Below are 17516 nucleotides of genomic sequence, written 5' to 3' on the forward strand. Positions count from 1 at the left end.
TCAAGCTTATTCTACGGGACCGCAGCGCCGGCACATGGAACTCCAACAGACAGCTCAAGCCACCTGATATACTCAGGTTCCCTCGTTAATATTTATGATTTATCTAAACCAAACCATCATGCAATATTAGGTAGATAGCCAAGTGGGGGCAAAGAACTATCCCATCCTCACAATGCAATACACCAGCACCTAAAGGGACAGAATAGTATCAAAATAATCGAAAACAAGTAAAATTTATATTTAAATCAGAGAATATTATTTAGCCACCGAACTATTATGAGTTAGCCTTCCTCGTGAAAACTTGTTTCCTGGAATTAATAGATAATAAATAAAAGGTAGTCTCACTTGAGCATCCTCATTGTGGACCATTCATTTACTTTGTCCCCCTGGTGATAGCCAAGTCATATGCTTGTGAATAAGAACCCAGAAAGCGTATAAGATGCATGGCCCAGATATAACAGGCACCAAGAAAGAAAAGTATAAGGATCAAAGGACCGCCTCGACTTTGAATATCCTTTTTGTCATCTAGACAGAGTTGAGATCCCTAAGTACTGCTCTTTCAAACCTCACTTGTTCAACCGCATTCTGTTTTTACTGGTAATCCAGTGTCCCTGACTATACGGAGAGTTCCCTCGTTACTATGATTTGTCCGCCCTGGCTAGCCATTCTATGGCTCGGTGCCGCAGGAGCAATACCAGCTTGGGCCGCTGAAAATGCTACTCAGCCGCCAACCAAAAACGTTGCAGGTGCCTTTATCCTCGAATGTGAGACCAGTCAGGTTTGCGAATTGGTCGCTAAGGCTGTTGAGGAAAAGGGCGGCACTTTACGCCACATGTTCGAGTCAGATGTTTTCACTGGCATTTCAGTTCAACTACCTAAATTAACGACTGAGGAAGACAGAAGATCCTTAGTGTCCCAATTCAAGGGTATTAAGGAATCGTGGCCGGTGCAGGAAGTTATTCAAGTACCTGAGAGCACGACCGAGGACAGACCAGAGGATAAGCAGGACGACCCAAATGAGAAAGAAGAGGAGCCGGGCAAGGAGCCGGTGGCCCCGCTAAAGATGGGCATACGGCATTCTCGTCTCGGTAGACGAGCTCGCAAAGACAAGATCGAGTCTCCTTGGAACCACCTGATGACGCACGTCGGCAAGCTGCATGAGGAGGGATATACAGGGAGCGGTATCAAGATTGCTGTCGTGGACACTGGCGTACGTTAGGCTACCCTTCGTCTTCCCTTAAGTCTTAGAAAGACAGATACTAACAAGTAGAACAGGTCGACTACAAGCATCCCGCACTGGGAGGATGCTTTGGACTCGGTTGTAAGGTTGTTACTGGAGAGAACTTCTCCAACGAAGGAGACAAAGGTGACCCTATAGATTGTCATGGCCACGGCACCATTGTGTCCGGTATTCTGGCCGGCTATGATGAGGCCAAGGGCTTTGTCGGCGCGGCACCAGATGCCACCATTATGGCCTATCGCGTACTTGATTGCAAGGCCCGTGGTACTGAAGACGATATGATAGCAGGTTGGCTCAAGGCCAAGAAAGATGGCGCGCAAATCATCATCTCGTCAACCGGTCTCCAGGGCGAGAACTGGGCTCAGAGACCGCTTGCCATGGTCGCTGCCCGCATCGTCGCCAGCGGAGTGCCTTGCGTCGTCGGCCTGGGCAATGAGCGACATAAAGGCCTATTTTACGCCATGAATCCCAGCACCGGCCACGGTGTCACGGCTGTCAACTCGTTTGGCCGCGCCTACGTAGCACTCGAGCACCGCGGTGAGTACTCAATTGGCAACAGGTCTGAGCCGGTTGACTTTGCTTTTGAGCCGGGACGCGGCTTGGGCAATTGGGACAGAGAGATGCGTCCCGTGCACGACGTTGATGCCGACTTTGGAGATAAGCCCGATGATGACCTCACGGGAGCCAAGAAAGTGTCCATCAGCATCGATTCAATTACGGAAATTGAGGAAAACTGCAAGCTGTCTCCGGGCAACTCGAGCACCGGCTTTGCCCAGGACCTTGTCGGCCACATTGCCTTGATCCGCCAGACGCCCGAGACCAAAGAATGCCACTTTTACGATCGAGTACAGAACGCTGTCGCCCGCGGCGCGGAACATATCCTTGCTTGGCAAGACGATCCGACTTACGTCGTGATCCGGCGCAAGGACGCAATGGGACGTCCAGTAAAAGCAATAGGCATTACCGGAGCAGACGTCGGCCGTGCCATGGCCCGTGCCCTCGCATCTGGCCAGCCAGTCACGGCACGGAGAATTGGCCGAGTCCGGATCGAGACTGGCCGCGTTGCCGGCATGTCAGCGTACGGACCGACATGGGAATTGGATATCAAACCTACCATCGGAGCGCCCGGTCAGAGTGTTCCTGTGACCTACAAGGGCGGCGGCTACGGCTCAGACTCAGGCACCTCTTTCGCTGGGCCTCTTGTCGCCGGTGTCTTTGCTCTTATGTCTCAGGTCCGGGGCACATTCAATCCCGCTCTCCTCAACAGCCTGATCATGTCAACGGCGGAGCCTCAAATCGAAGATGACCGTCTGATTACCGTGGCTCAGCAGGGAGGTGGTCTTCTCAGGGCGTGGGAGGCTGCCCATGCCACCACACTCGTCGAGCCCGGTGCCCTGACATTCAACGACACCGATAACCGACCTGATTCGATTGAGTTGCGCATTACCAATACGGCCAAGACTGAGGTGACGTACCAGCTTTCCAACCTCGCTGCCACCACGCTGTATACTTTTGAGAGCGGTTCAATTCGCCCCGGCGCTGGTGAGGCTGTTGACGCTACAGCCGATATCAAGCTAAGCCAGACTTCCATCACCATCAGTGCAGGTCAGTCGACCACTGTTGATGTCTCGGCCATCGATCCCAACGGCCTCGATTCCAAGCGTCTGCCCCTGTGGTCCGGTTGGGTTAGCCTTCAGGGGTCTGACGGTAGAAACCTTACGGTTCCCTATCTCGGTCTTGGTGGCTCGCTCCGCTCAGCCGCCGTCCTCGATCCTGCCAGTGATTTGAGTTCTTTGTCAGACTCGGAATTCATCCTGAGCAATCCGCCAAAGGGACAGAAGCCTGGGCCTTCGAAGGCAATCGAAAGTTCTCCGGCCGCTATTCGCAGTCGAGCCATTTCCACATCCTTTGACCTCGTTCTCGGCTCGCCCCTAGTACGCGTCGATATTGTGCCGCTCGATATGTGCTCAACGTCTGCTCTTGTAAATACGACAAGCGTCGGCACTCGAGGCCTGGCCGGCCTTGCTAGGGGAGCAAACGCTACGGAGCCGGATCTATCTCGGGCTTGCGTGCCCGACTCGATAGTGACTGAGCTTGCCGGTGTCAGATCCATCGGCCAGCTGCCCGGATATCCCAAGCATCACGTCAAGCGTGGAAAAGTCGATCTCGAATGGACCGGTGCTTTTGCCCCGGAACATTATGCGCCTCCCGGCCGGTACCAGATTGTTGCTCGAGCCCTGTCCATTATGGGTGACGGGTCTAGCGAGGCCCACTGGCAGACTGTCAAATCACCCGTCTTTTCCATCTTGTACGAGCACAACGTCAATGTTCCCCAGGCAAACCAACCCTCTGAGGAGAATAGCTGGAAACCCCCGCAGACGAAGGAGGAAGAAGCTGCTGTTTGGGCTCATTATTTAGCCCAACATCCTGAGCTTTTACAACCTAATGCTGGTGCTGAAAACGCTGATGCAGCAGAGAACAGCTCGGAGAAATAGACACAGTAGATGCCTTGGTAGTATATTGGCTCGACTTACTCTCCACCCGCTGGTGATAGTTTTCGCAAATACTCCAGTAAAACAGTCGCGATTTTATATCTGCTTGCAAACCATAGCAATGAACAGTGCCGCCGCAATGCCCTTGTGCTTCTATTAGGCGCCGTGTCGGACGATTGAGGGTCATAAAAGATAGAGTATGATCGCGCCGTAGGCAGTGTGTCCAACAACCAAGTCAACCAAGATATGGCCTCCTTACTCGGCTTGGTTGGCTGAGGCCTTTGCTTTACTTGGCTGGTCACAAAAAAGTCCTTACTTGGTTGATATTGCTTGACGGCTATTCCAAAATAGGCAATTCTATGGCAAAACACAAGCCCGAAGCAGATGTTTTTGGCATGGCTGCAACAGTGTCCGATTGAAGACGATTCCGTTCATCAATGATGACCTGCTTTGTCTGTGAGAATACCCGCTCACACTCGGCGCTCATTGCTGGGCAGCTAAACAAATCAAACGCCATTTTGGAGAGGATTGGATATTCAGCCGCGTGAGCAACCCACCACTCTAATGCATCCTCGACTTCCACATCAGCCCTGTCAGCTCGGGCCGTAAACTCATCAAGCTCGGAGGTGAGCTTGATGCGCTTGGTTCCTAATGAGCCTGACGCCACAGTGGCAGCAAGCCGCTGAGGACGCCTACGAGCCTGCTAGAGGGGGTCTAGCGCTGCACCATTGTCGTCAATCACCTCCTCATTAGGCTGCTTTCCTACCACATCTCTCTCTGCAGCCTCTTCCTCGTCTTGGGCGTACACCTCACGCACCACCCTCTTTGCTTCACTGATCCATTTATTGTTGTGACTCCATTCTAGCTCGAAGTATGTAAATTCCATTCTAGCTCGAAGTATGTAAATCTGTTTGCGGGATGCAGGGCAACGGCACAGTGATACGCTGAGAAAGCATCTGTCAAGCCAAAATACTCTTCAAGTTTGATGCGGGCGGCATCAATAGCATATGAATAGTATGTTGATACCTCTCTTGAAGCAATAGGAACCTACAATCTCTTGTCCTTTGAACACTTCTTGTCGCAAAGGTTTACAAGGACGCATGGCAAATTCGATCACTTATTGACTTGTCTTAGACCATACTCTATCGTTTTCTTTATCTTCACAGCGACCCGCTTAGGAAACAACCGCCTTCGCATGGCTATATGCCCCTACCATGTTGCTGAGGCACGCCCGACTAACAGCAGAGCTGTTTGATATCTACCGCCCTCCATACTTTCTTTGCGATAGATTTCAAGATATTCCGAATTGGTAAGTAATCACATACGATGCTAACTGAGCAACAAAAATCAGAGATCCGACGATGTTGTTGTGGACGCAATGTCACTTTGACTCTGCCTACCCGGCGAGACAGGACCAGGGATAACGTAGTCCGAAACCAGAGACCTCCGCACCACATCTTCAGACTGACTCAATGGGGACGAACGATTTAGCCTCGTTGTGCTTTCCACCCCCTCAGGCGTTGCGCGAGCCTCCAAAGATGGAGATGTCCCCTCCTCGGCAGTCAGCAAAGTGCCACGACAAAGCTGTCGATTCCACGCACAATTCCCACGATTTTCTAGCGTGACTTACGCTACGACACTGCTCACTTGCACTCCACTGTATTCAACCTAACTCTCTCACCAAGAAACAGATCTACTGTGGATTGAGTATAAGCCACTGTTACAACTACCACCCAGTTAGGTTTAGGTTCGAATTATATATCACTAGATTACATTTAAATTTTTTGTCTCTTCTGAACTATCACTCGGAAAAGTTTGATGCTGATCTGGCCCAAGCGAGAGCATAACCGAATCAAGCCCACCCATGGTCATGTTACATTGATGGCTGACAAACAGTTTCAAGCGAGACTTTCGTTCGTTAACGGAGTAGACTAGCTTCCTTCCTGTCAAAAAATATTTGTAACGGATTGTATTTTATTGCTCTATAATCCCAGGGTACAGTATATTATAATTTGAAATCTGGGTCCGAGCTCGAGATGCCATGACTGCTGCGTATCCCATCAAAGTGTGAGGTCCAAAGCTCCAAGATGCAGCTTCAAGAACGCCTGCACGGTCCTTGGGAAGTTGCTACATCTCCCGTCTTAGTTGGATGGGAAGTGTATGGCATCTTCGTCCGCCGCTCGGGAGGCGATGCATTCGTCGGCATTGGTAAAGTCCTCCGAGGTGCCTCTGTAGAGGCCTCTGAGACACCAGGCCTCGGTACCAACGCAGGCTTCCGAAGTCCCTTTTGAGTCAACAGCAGAATGGCCACTAAGGGGCCCGCAGAGATCGTCGCTTTCTTCGACGCTGGCGGGCGCGAGGAACTCCTTCTGCGCGGTAGTCCCGTCGCTCTTCTCGTCGACCGCAGGGCCAGCTCCGCCGGCTGCACTTGGCACATCGCCTGTCACAGAGGCACAAAAGGTATAGAACTCATCCGGGTCACCAAGAAGAAGGCCAGGGCTTCTCGAGATAGTACAGCTGGTGATGGAACCCAGAAGCTTCTGTCTGGTTTGGGGACTCTCGTCGTTGCCGATGACTGATCCCGCCGCGGCGATCCAGGCCTGGCCCAAGGCCGCCGCATCCAATGCCGTGGCACTTCCTTTGCTGCCGTCATAAACGGTTGGGCATCGAGGCTCATAGTCGGTGGGTGCGTCCAGGCTCAGAGGCTGAATGCCGGTAAGGGTGCACTTGGACATGTTGTTGATGAGAGCCGTCTTAACAGCAGAGTCGATGTCTTTATCCTTGCTCGTCAGCTCTTGGATCTTCTTGATCCATGCCTGGCCCAGCGCTGTTGCATCGATGCCGGCCTGCTGGCCGTCCACGACGGGAGCGGCGGCAGCGAAGGCCGCGAGAAGTTGGACAAGGATGGTTTGCTTCATGTTGTTAACGTTTTGGGTAGTCTAAGACAAAGGCTGCAAAAAAGTTGTTTATCGTAGAATAAAGCTGTGAAGTATGGGTGCAAATGATGATTTGATTAGACTCGGCTTTCCAGAAGAGCGTGAGAGCAATATTTATACAATTTGAAGCTATAAATTAAACAATAGATAATCGTATAGCGAGAATAGAAGTATCACGCGCGAGTCATGACCACGAAAGAGGCAAGCGAGAGCTTCCTTTCCCTTGCCCGTCTAGCTAAAGCTCAATAAATCTGCTTGGTGTTCGTGTCAATGCGCATGACATAAGGCGAGAGCTCTCAATTTTCCGCCGTCGAGACCCTAGTGATAGTGCCAAGCCCGAAATCACGCGACAGAATGGTATAACTTTAAGCTTTCGTCATGCTGTACATGAAAACAGACCACTAGCTCATTAACTTACTCATGTCGCATGATGGTTCCAGGGGTCATTGTTCGCGGCCGGCACACATTAGTGTCCCTTTCTAAAGGTCTGCAATAGCTTTCAACATAATGCATTCATGAACTGTGGAGGTCCGTATCCATTGGCGACGGCGGCGAACCCTCGATCCTGCGGCCCAACTCGCATGTACTGAGTATTGGCGTCTTGTGGCTGAGGAAAGGCTACAGAGATGCACTTATGTGCTTTACTTATGTGCCCAGAATCAGTAACGGAGTGTCTCTACAGGTCTGAAGTCTTGTCTTTGCCGGTTGATATTACGCCTGCGCTCGTGGCCGACTTTTGCTGCAGTCCGGAGATGCCATCTCGAATTCTGTCAGATCCACTTCATCTCGACGGGCACGGCCGTGACCAACAATCCTGAAATATAATTCTTCCATCTTCGAATATTATAAGGGCTTCATAGTAAAATCCGAACTGCCGAGATAGTATACATCTATTCTGTATGCTGTCTCGGCCAAGACGGCCAAGTCCGAAAGATAAGTAGGTCGCCTTTACTAGCGTAGTTGATAATAGCGACAGAGCCGGGCGAGGACTGCTGGAAATACCACTTCGGTGTCTTGTTTAGAACTCCGGCGGCGCCTTGACTCAAGTGCAGAGTGTGAACCGGCAAGAAGCACAGGCTCATTCGACATGATCAGGAAGTGAAGAGCGATGGGGTTTGCATGAGAGATGGGCCATCTGAGCCTGCATTGCGAAGTTGCCGAGGAAGAAGGAAAGAGTAAACCGTAGCCATGTGGGGCGACACGGCGGCAGGCAGACCCGTGTCACGGATCGGTTTTCTTCTCCAGCGTTTCTGCGCGCCACAACTATGGGCTCCAATCAAAGAGAAACTTTGGCTGCATCCATACATTGCATTTTTGCCAGAGTTCATACTGTCCGGTGCTTCGTCGGCAGCACCTGGTAGGCTGAAAGTGGCAATTTCTGTGGGGTCGTGCTTCGTTCCGACGATAGCCAATACGAGTCAGTCGACGTTTTGCAAATGCGGTCTGTATGTAGACTTGTTGGGATTAGAAGGAGGTCGTTGCGAGGAGAACCATTTATTTGTAATTGTCCACGAAGAGACAACGTCCCGACGCGTGGATACGCTAGTTCCACTTGACAAGCTTCTCCATCGGCCCGCATAAAAAGGTACCCGATACACCCTTCGCTTCATTCCGCGTCGTTGGGTCCCCTTGCGGGGCAATCGCTCGGCACTGACTGACGATTGCCTGCCGCGACAAGTCCCGGCAACTGTTGTGACTCAAAGCAGAGTCCGGCGAGGCTTGCCGAATCAGGTAATCTGGTCTCATGCTTGTCAGCGCATGAGTATCCCTATGACAGTGCGGAAGGAGCAAGCACTCCGACCCTGAACCCGACTGGTGTCGGCTTTGTCAGTGTCGTGACTTTCTGCCTAGACCTTGTGGCAAAGCCGACAATGCACTCATCAACAGCAACGTTGGGGCCCACTTGGCGAGTCCAATTGTGCACGAATCCGTAGAAGGTTCGATGGTACGTTCAAGGGCCTTGCCTAGGGCGCAAACGGGCTTCAAATCGAGTTCAATCAAACCCATTAGCAATGCTACAATTCCACTAAAAACCTCCCGGAAAGACGCAGGCGTGCCAATAGGAGCAGTAGCAAGATTTCTGAAGCCCAGGGCTAACGTTGACTCTATAAACATGCATTACCTGGTCATGAAACGATAAAATTAGGTGAGCTCGTGTGCGAGTCGGTGTCAACTCCCACACACCCTCAAAGCCGTATGTCTTCGCACTCGCCGTGCCTGGAACTGAAGACTAGCCCTACGTGGTCCCAGATTCTACGCAGTCTTGCCCAGGTCTGACAGGCAACTTCAACCATGGCAGTGATAAATCCTTGTCTAGTGTTCCACGCCTCGGCATAGAATGTCGAGTCTACATGGTGATTTACGGAAACCGATACAGTTTACGAATGTAACTTGACTTCACTGTCTAGTGGGTAGGAATATATAGCTGGCGGATCACGCAGAAGCCTAGCGCAGTACAGTAGCCCCTATAGAGGCGCGTCGAACTATATCTATTGCCACGGGTAGGCACTCTTCAGGTAGGGCAGAGTCCATGCACAAGACGAAAGTGTTGTAATCAGAACTCTACAGAGGATTCAGTCACACGCGCGGTCCAACCCTTTGATTTTTTATTTGATTTGACTATTACGTCCGTTGGCGCCCTAGTGTAGGCTTTTGGACGTACTATTGAGCCTTCAACCCTATGTACAGTTGTACCCCCTAAGTGGGCCCCAACCGGGCGCGTGGCGCCCGTGTTCTCGCTAGTAGCCCTTGGAATACTTGCCCTGCCATCATCCTCCAACTGTAGCAGTTTCAAGCCCAACACGTTGGCTCTCTCAGCTGTATATGATCCGGCGCGCCATCATTCTCCGGCCATTCCTGGAGCAGCTCGTTCTGAAGCATCTGCCAGCAATGGGAACAGGAGAATAGGTCAAAAAGAACTGGTGGCGTCAGAAAGTCAGCCAAAGAGCCACGCATCTGCATGGAGGAGAACCAGCTGACGAGCAACGACTGGATAGTCCTGGAGCATTTGGCCAAGCTGCTGGGATTCTACGAGGACGCTGTGCGGACTCTAGAGGGTGGTAGCCAGCTACGTAGGCGAAAGCGAGGATGGGTTGGCTCGTACGGAAATATATGGGAAGTCGTTCAGAGGTTTGAGTTTCTCCTAGAAGTCCTCGAGAAATGCAAGCAGCTTGTATGCGGGATACCTAATTCCGAGCACTTGAGGATCAACACCAATCCGGGCTGGGAAAAGCTTAACAAATACTACAGCCCGCTGGATGAGATACCGATCGCCTTGGCGTTGCATCCGGCGTTTTGATGGGGCTATTTCGAAAATGAGTGGAAAGATCAATCCTAATTGGTTGGTCAAGGCAAAGCAAGCCGTTCGAGAGGTTCGGGAGACGCAATACCGCCGCCTACGGATAGTGCCAGGTCGCGTTGCCGAAAGGCCTGCGGCTACGCGGCAGAGGAAGTATTATTATCCATTTCAAGCGTACTGCGAGCGCACGCGATCTATGTCTGGACTAGTGTGGCGGTGACTGGCTCTCGCTGCTTTGATGGAAACGATGGTGTAGATGATGATGTAGAAGAGCTCGAATTGTGGCAGCCATCGTGGGAGGACGGCGACGGTGATGTCCGGGATCCATTGGAGTATTGGAATAAACGTCGACGGCGATATCCTCGGCTGTCGCGGATGGCGCTGGATTTTCTGACGATCCAGGCCATGTCGACGGAATGCGAGAGGCTGTTTCGGCAGCATAGCGGATGGCAACGCCTCTTCGAAGTCGGTTCGATACTGATATGATAGGGATGTGCCAAGTATTGCGGTCATGGTTACGCGAAGGGGCGATCGAAGATCTTGGTGTCCTGTTTTTTTCCCTCCCGACCGATGCGGTGACGCGACTGAAATGAAGTCGGAGGGCGAGGAGAAGGCAGAGGATGAACGCTACATATCGTAAACCAACGTCAATTTATATCCACACAACTCAATTTGAGGCACAGTTGATCAACGCCACTAAGGCTCGCGGTTGATTAGGTCAACTCAACGCCACTGGGCTTTGCAGTGGATTGAGTTGAATGGGTTGCAACCTTGTTGAGACCCCGACGAGGAGACGATAATCTGCGCCCCGTCCACGGAAGCAGCCATCCGGCAATCATGTCGTCTTCGCTGCCTTCTTGGTGGCATCCAAGCACGCGGTACGCCCCAATCGTAGCGTTAGGTGCCCCTCCGACAAAGTTGTCCTGCAAGCTGAAACCGGCCAAGACGCCGGCCACCATGGTACCGTGTCCTAGGCAGTCCATGGGGTAGTCGCCGCGCTGATCCGGAATGAAGTTGGCGCCAATCGCCACGCGACAGCCGGCCCCGAAGCAGCCGCCGAGAGCCGGTGCTTGTAGCCTACCCCGGTGTCAACCACGGCAATCTTGATTCCGCTGCCGCGGAATCCTTTGGCGTGCAGGCGATCGACCTGTGTCAGGACGTGACTCCACGGGGCGGTGAGGTTTTGCGAGGCGGCCTGACGGCGCCATGGTAGCTGCTGCTTCACGCCGCGCGGCTCTTTGGCCTCAGCGCCGGTCCCTTGAGCCGATTGCGTTTCGTTGGCCAGGGCTGGGCCAGACGCTGACGTTTGCACCGCCCAGACGTTCTTGGCACTATCACTCTGCGCCAGCTCCTCTTTGGTGATCGTCGAGTTCGACAGCAGCACGGAGAAGCCGGGGAAGATGTCGGACAGGAACTTGTGTCGCACAATATCGCCGTGCTTCTCCACCTCTTCGACAAGCGGCTCAACGTCGTCAACGCTATTGCAGGCGACAATGAAGCCACCAGACATCTCGGTGCTCATATTGTTGACGTCATCGACGCCATCAACATTAATGCGGGAGCCAGACAGGACGGAGCAGCCGCCACAGCAAGCCAAAGGAGCGCTGAAAGCGACGTAAATCTCATGGTCCCGGTTTTGCGGCAAGTATCTTTGCAACGCTGTTTTTGCTAATTTGTTTCTCAAAAGATTGTGAATGAAAGACCGAGTGAATAGGAGGGAGTGTGTGAGTGGTTGTATTGGACGAGTGAATGGAATCACCTTGGAACGGCCGCCACAGACGTATTCATCTTGTTTCTCAACCAAACAGTCGTTGGCGACGTTGTGCCGCTTTGAATTATTTCAAAACCATTCATACCGAGAAATCAAAGTCTTGGTGCCCTCTTATGTATGCATAGCTAATTGAAGGGACTTGGCTAGGCTCATGCTCTACATAATCATACGTGAGTGGAATGTCTGGACAGAATCTATCGCAGCTTGTAAAGTAGTGAGCCACAAAAAAAGAATAAACTAGAGTGAGTGGAAATCACAAAAGCCGCAGCGACTATCTAGCAAGGATGAGATGTTTAGACCATATTTCAAACGTCAATCTGGACTAATGCAAGATGCTCGTAGGTAATTACGCTCTTTCTACCAGCGTTTTGCAGCACGTTAGCCAGACTTGGCCGCATAGCTACGCGTTATAGAAATCTGAGTCGTGGCATAAGTACTGAGGCCCATTTATCCTCGTTATTTGTTGTGCCATCTGTCTGAGATCCGTCAGCTTTAGAACTGTTGCTTACGGGTGCGCTGCTACCCTGCTGGTTTCATCCTCGGCGCTTAATGCAGGACTTTCCTCAGGTATTGGCAAAAATTAAATTACTTAATTGAGTAAGCCTCGCCGGTTCTACCCCAACTGTGAACCACGCTAAGGCATAGGGCTTTATATAGGTCCCATTTAGCTATATGCTATAGCTCATCTTTATTCCCTCTACAGGGATTCTAACTTTAGCTAGCCCTCACTAAGTAAACCGATTTTATACAGCTACAGGTATATCAAGAACCCTTGTTGTCGGCAGATGTACTAGTAGTCGCCGTCTCGGTGAGTTTTTTCCCACAGCGAAGTGGACAAATATATCCCATTCGCCATACGTGAGTTTAGTGAAAGGACTGATCCTGAACCTATGGAAAGGCTGATCGTTCTGTCAGAGACGTGACCCGTGTTTCCTTGTATCAAGCTTTTAATCAAACGTTCATGCTTAGTAGTCATTAGCCGTCAACTGCCGCTCACGTCTGCGGTTGATGGCGGGTAGCCCAATGCATGAGCCGCTGCGGGGCGAAATGATTTGCCTGTTGGTTGGAAAAGTTCCATAGATCCTACAAGCTGGCTAATCTCGAACTCCTAAATGCATTGATGCCCTTGGCGTATAACAGTGGCCTCTGAATCGTCCGATACACTCGCTGGTCTGTCTCACCTTGCTCAGCCTTGAGGAAGATACGCAAAATCATGTTGGCAAGGATTACGACTCCTGCAGCATTGACTCGAGAACCCAGATGTTGACTCTGAACACGTTCTTGTCGCGCTGCTCAAGAAAGAAAGTTATGCACGTGGGCTTTTCATAAGTCAAAAGGCGAAAACCAAGTATAGGAATCACGGCACCATAGGTGTGCAAGCAGGTCACCGTAGAAACATAATGTCGCACAGTTTTGAACTGTCCGATGCATCCTTGTCTGGTGTTGAAAAAATGTCGAATCAACGTGCCAGCTCTGCGTCTGTTGTGCTGGTTGAAATGCTTTTCTTTCGCGGCATAAGTGACAGCTGAGAAGGCCGATGGACGCTTTGAAGACATTAAATCTGCGGTATAAAGCACATCCGCCGACTTGAGTCAGTGATTTCTACTCTAGCTACAAATTGAGTGTCTTGGATGGGAAAATTAACAAGCCTGAGTCTGGCAACTCTGTTGAGCAGCCCGAGTAAGCGCATTCTTCTGCGACTGAACGAGATTTCGCGTATAACTTGAATCTGCTCATTAAATTGAAGGCACAGGCAATATGACACCGGATTCTGTAGTACCATTGTTACACTTTCTACATGTATTGTATAGTCATGCTAGGCTGGTTCTCGCTGACAGCCAAGGTCAAAGTACTCAAAGAAATGTTAGGTTCTACAGATTGCTATCAATGATTCAATTTTCTATTTCCAATATACGAATATTAGCTCCATAAAATCTCCCTCCGCAGCGCATCACCAGGTAGCCCACAAATGCAACTATCACCTCGTAAAAGTATACCGCCCCAGCCCCCTCTTAAAAAAGTAGAGTCGTCCAACATGCCAATTTCTGGTCCAGAATGCCAAAATTATCTACATGTCGTCTGATTAACTCCGCAGCAGCTCTTATGTGGTTAACAGAGAAGACTACCGGCAATATGGCCCCTAGTATAGAGCTTGGAAAGCCTCATACCAGTTTCCCATCGACGCCATAAGCACAGAATTTTCAAATCAATATATTCCGGATGGTCTTGACAAGTTTACCCAGAAAGAGCTAAGAGGACTCGACATGACAAACAAATTCTTCTTCTCCGCAGCGCGAGGACCAATATTTCTCATGCCCCGTAAGGCGCGGTATCCCACACGCGTGTTGAGGATCTTTTGGAAATGGGACAGATATGACTACCCTCAGATTATGGGGAAGGGTCTCCCGAAGCGTCTGACTGTACGCCACGCCACGATGTTTGCGCCGCTGGAGCGGAGCGGTTCGGCAGTTGGCCGAGTCTTGGCACTAATGCAGTGATATGGCTACATCAAGCTTTAGCATGACGATTCTTAGAGACCCTTTTCGTTATTTCAGCAGAGTCAACCCGGGACTTGCTTTGTTAGCAGCACCATAAAATCACATGACGCTAGTAATGTAGATATCTCAGCTGTCAACTTATGACTCATTTGCGGATACCTATAATTTTCATGGTGAAATGAGGTATAATACGAGGATGCTTGGTAACTTGAGGTAGATGAATTGTCGGTAATTAGGTGTTATAACTAGCTGCGTCGGCTACAGTCAAGGACTGTCGAATTAGTGCAACTGTCTCTCTATAGCTTCAACAACTTCAACCCGTGAACAATCAAAGCAACACACATTAACAGCGGTGCAAACATGCAGCCTCGTCTTCTGTCAGCGCTCCTTGCGCTCCATGCCATTGCGGTGGCCCATACAAGGGGTGAATATCCCATTGCCGACGTCGAGGGCATCGTGGTCGAGGACGGCGTCGAGCTCGACAGCAACTTCATCGTTGACCCCATCTTTGACATTCTCTCCAACAACACCACCATGCCCAACATCCCCGACCCCGCAGTGGCCGCGCGCCAGGCGCCTCCTAGCGACCCTACCACTGTGACAGCCGAGGTGGCTGCCAAGATAGAGGCGCCTGGCGGCGGCGTAAAGGGTGTCTTCTACCGTGGCGACTCACGCCCGCCATCTTTCATCTTCACCAAGGGCTTTGCGCCACAGGGCGGTGATAAGAGCCTACGCAACCACCTCAGCTTCGTAGGCAATTCGGGCCTCGTCTCGCTCAGTCGGTCACCGGAGACGGCCGAGTCATATGCGTTTGGCCGCAGCGGCGAGAAGACGACCAAGGGCTACATCTACGTCATTTCCCCCAAGGATGTCCCGGACGGCTACTGGGTGCCTGGCATCTATACCCCAAAGAAGAATCCGGCTGTTGCTCGTAATCAGGAATTTGCTGTCGCTGGCTCCGTCCCCGCGACGAGCATTTCGCACGCGTACGAAGTGACGGGCGATAAGCCGTCCTCTCGACGCACAAAGATCATGAACCCCGACTATGTGCTTAAAAAGTCTCGCCCCTGCGGTAGCTCCGGCCTTGGTAAGCGCACTACCTGCGGCCCGGCCAAATATACGCCAAAGACAGCAACAGGTGAGCTTGTGCAGCAAGATTAGTCGCATACGCCTGTCGGCTAACTTCAATCTAGGCCGCCCCGTCAGAACCAAGGTGTCTACAAACTTCCGTGCTGGCGCCCGTGCCGGCGGAGCCGTCGCCTTTGCGGCACTGTCGCCCTATGCGCACGACGTGCTGGACCTGGTCAAGTCCTGGGACCACCCCATCGGTCACGCCGTCAGCTGGTTCGACAGCTCCATGGCCAGTCTCCAAGAGACCATCGGTGGCCAGCAGGTGCCAGAGATTTACGGCAACACGCTTAAGCTGCGCTTGATCTGCTGGATACGCGGCGAGCAGCGCCACAAGAGCCACGTCGACTATGCTTGCGACCGCCTGCGCGCGGCGTCGCAGAAGCCGGAACTCTCGCCCGAGAGCAAGCGCCTCGAGAGCATCAACGACGTGCTTGATGTCTGCGACAAGGTGGACGACCGAAACACATCGTTATCCAACGAACTAAAGTACGAGCTGCAGGATCGCTGTCAGGTGTTCCGGGAGATGGTGGATAAGGCTGCGAAACCCCCATTCGTCGAGGTCCCAGAGGCTGATAAGAAGGCTGTAGCTGGCGATAGCGATGGTATACCTGCAAACACCATTGTGGAAGATAAAGCGGCAACACAGGAAGCCGTGGAGGTTATGGGGCTTTACACTGAACTCTTTCACGCCAATCTTTCGTTCAGCGGTCATGAACTTTGCTGGTCAGCATTTGGCTTACGGTCGTTTAAGCCCTCGGGCTGGGACTTGGTATCGTCCGCGCTTGTTTACTTTGAAGAGAATGGCCAAGGCGAAGTTCCATGTCGAGCATGCCAGAAGGAGGACCAATGGGCTCTACGCTGTGGTGCAATAGCACGCTAACCTAGCCGCAGCTGGCTTCTACGTCAATCAAATTAGGGAGGGATTTTTTTCTCGGAAATTCTCGTTGCACTTTGCAGAGCGTACAATTGTCCACGAGCATGATTCTCCTTACATCGCTTCGTGCCCGTCCATCGTTTCCCACCCCTAGCCATCCCAGATCACTTTTGTCTGCAGCCCGGGGGAGCCGTAGACGACACTGAGCCGACTATACTGCCAATACTGTCCTCCTTTCAACGGTCTTTCTCTTTCAATGATAGCGCCGCAGCTTGTGCAACAGTCCACGGCTGTCCTCGGTTAAATTCTTTGCGGCTGGATGTTTTCCTGCTACAATTGTGCGTGGTATTTGACACGGCCTGATAAATATCAATTGTCTTGACCTTCCAGAATGTATCAGAAAAGTGGTCAGGGTTTGCGGCAACGTAGTTGGTGCAGTCTTTGTGCCCCGTCATATTCCGGCATTGCTGACCCCAAAGGGCTGGATTTTCCGCGGTCACACCGCAGAAGCCAATGTTGAGCACAAGCTTCTGGTCACGCAAGTGACTGTCTAGGTTGCAAGACCGGCCGCCGGCATAGAAACGAGGCTTTTCCCATAGCTGAGGCTTCGGCTGCCGGAGCTTTATATCCGTAGGGGTGTTATTTCGACTCCAACTCTAGAGCTTTACGTACGCGGTCGTCCACACCATCGCGTCTTTCGGGTCATATTAGCTTCTCATTATGGCTTTTTTTCTGATAAAATCAGACTTACAGACGCCCCCCGACTGGGAACACCATTGTACACTCGAGTCTGTTGCGCCGCAGGCCTGGTTGAGGCCCTGTTTTGCGTCTTGAAAGGTGACATCACAATTGGTTGTGAGAACGGGATTTTCCAGGTTTTGTTGACTGATTGTGCAGTTTGCAATTTCCGTTGCATTCCCTGTGTGAAGGATCATGAAGTTGTCCTCTGCTAGATTCCAATTTTCGTAAATGTCCATTTCACCCTTCACGGGCCACGGATCACCGAAAGTCCAACTGCAAAGTGTATCGTCAGTTTTTGATTTTGCCAGCGGCCCTCTTGACTTACACAGCCGGCCAAACTCCACAACCAACCTTCGGCATATGCGTGAATTCAGAGATGAAGAGCCCATAATTATAGAGTTGCTTGCTCTCTAGTCGAACACTATCACGACCCTTGTCTTTAGGATTCGTTTTGTCCCTGTGATTAACGCTAATAAACATTTCTAACCCTTGAGTTGCAATGAGCCCTAAGTCTGTGGCATCTGCTCGATTGCAA

General features: G+C 51.4%; 4 protein-coding genes across 4 annotated transcripts; 2 read left to right on the forward strand and 2 right to left on the reverse strand.

The window, feature by feature from the left end:
• Positions 1-640: 640 nt before the first annotated feature.
• V2A60_008447 (uncharacterized protein) lies at positions 641-3735 on the forward strand (the record flags this gene model as incomplete). Its single annotated transcript, XM_083259720.1, has 2 exons — positions 641-1210; positions 1276-3735. 2 exons carry the CDS (start codon positions 641-643, stop codon positions 3733-3735), a joined length of 3030 nt encoding a protein of 1009 aa, XP_083115846.1.
• Positions 3736-5873: 2138 nt separating this feature from the next.
• V2A60_008448 (uncharacterized protein) lies at positions 5874-6650 on the reverse strand (the record flags this gene model as incomplete). The annotated part of the gene is made up of 1 exon (XM_083259721.1): positions 5874-6650. One exon carries the CDS (start codon positions 6648-6650, stop codon positions 5874-5876), a length of 777 nt encoding a protein of 258 aa, XP_083115847.1.
• A 4286-nt stretch (positions 6651-10936) lies between these two features.
• Positions 10937-11488, reverse strand: V2A60_008449 (uncharacterized protein; the record flags this gene model as incomplete). Its single annotated transcript, XM_083259722.1, has 1 exon — positions 10937-11488. One exon carries the CDS (start codon positions 11486-11488, stop codon positions 10937-10939), a length of 552 nt encoding a protein of 183 aa, XP_083115848.1.
• A 3107-nt stretch (positions 11489-14595) lies between these two features.
• On the forward strand, positions 14596-16246 carry V2A60_008450 (uncharacterized protein; the record flags this gene model as incomplete). Its single annotated transcript, XM_083259723.1, has 2 exons — positions 14596-15373; positions 15429-16246. 2 exons carry the CDS (start codon positions 14596-14598, stop codon positions 16244-16246), a joined length of 1596 nt encoding a protein of 531 aa, XP_083115849.1.
• Between the last annotated feature and the right edge of the window lie 1270 nt (positions 16247-17516).

This window comes from Cordyceps javanica, chromosome 5 (assembly GCF_051103115.1).
Source record: "Cordyceps javanica chromosome 5, complete sequence".
Lineage (NCBI taxonomy): Eukaryota > Fungi > Ascomycota > Sordariomycetes > Hypocreales > Cordycipitaceae > Cordyceps > Cordyceps javanica.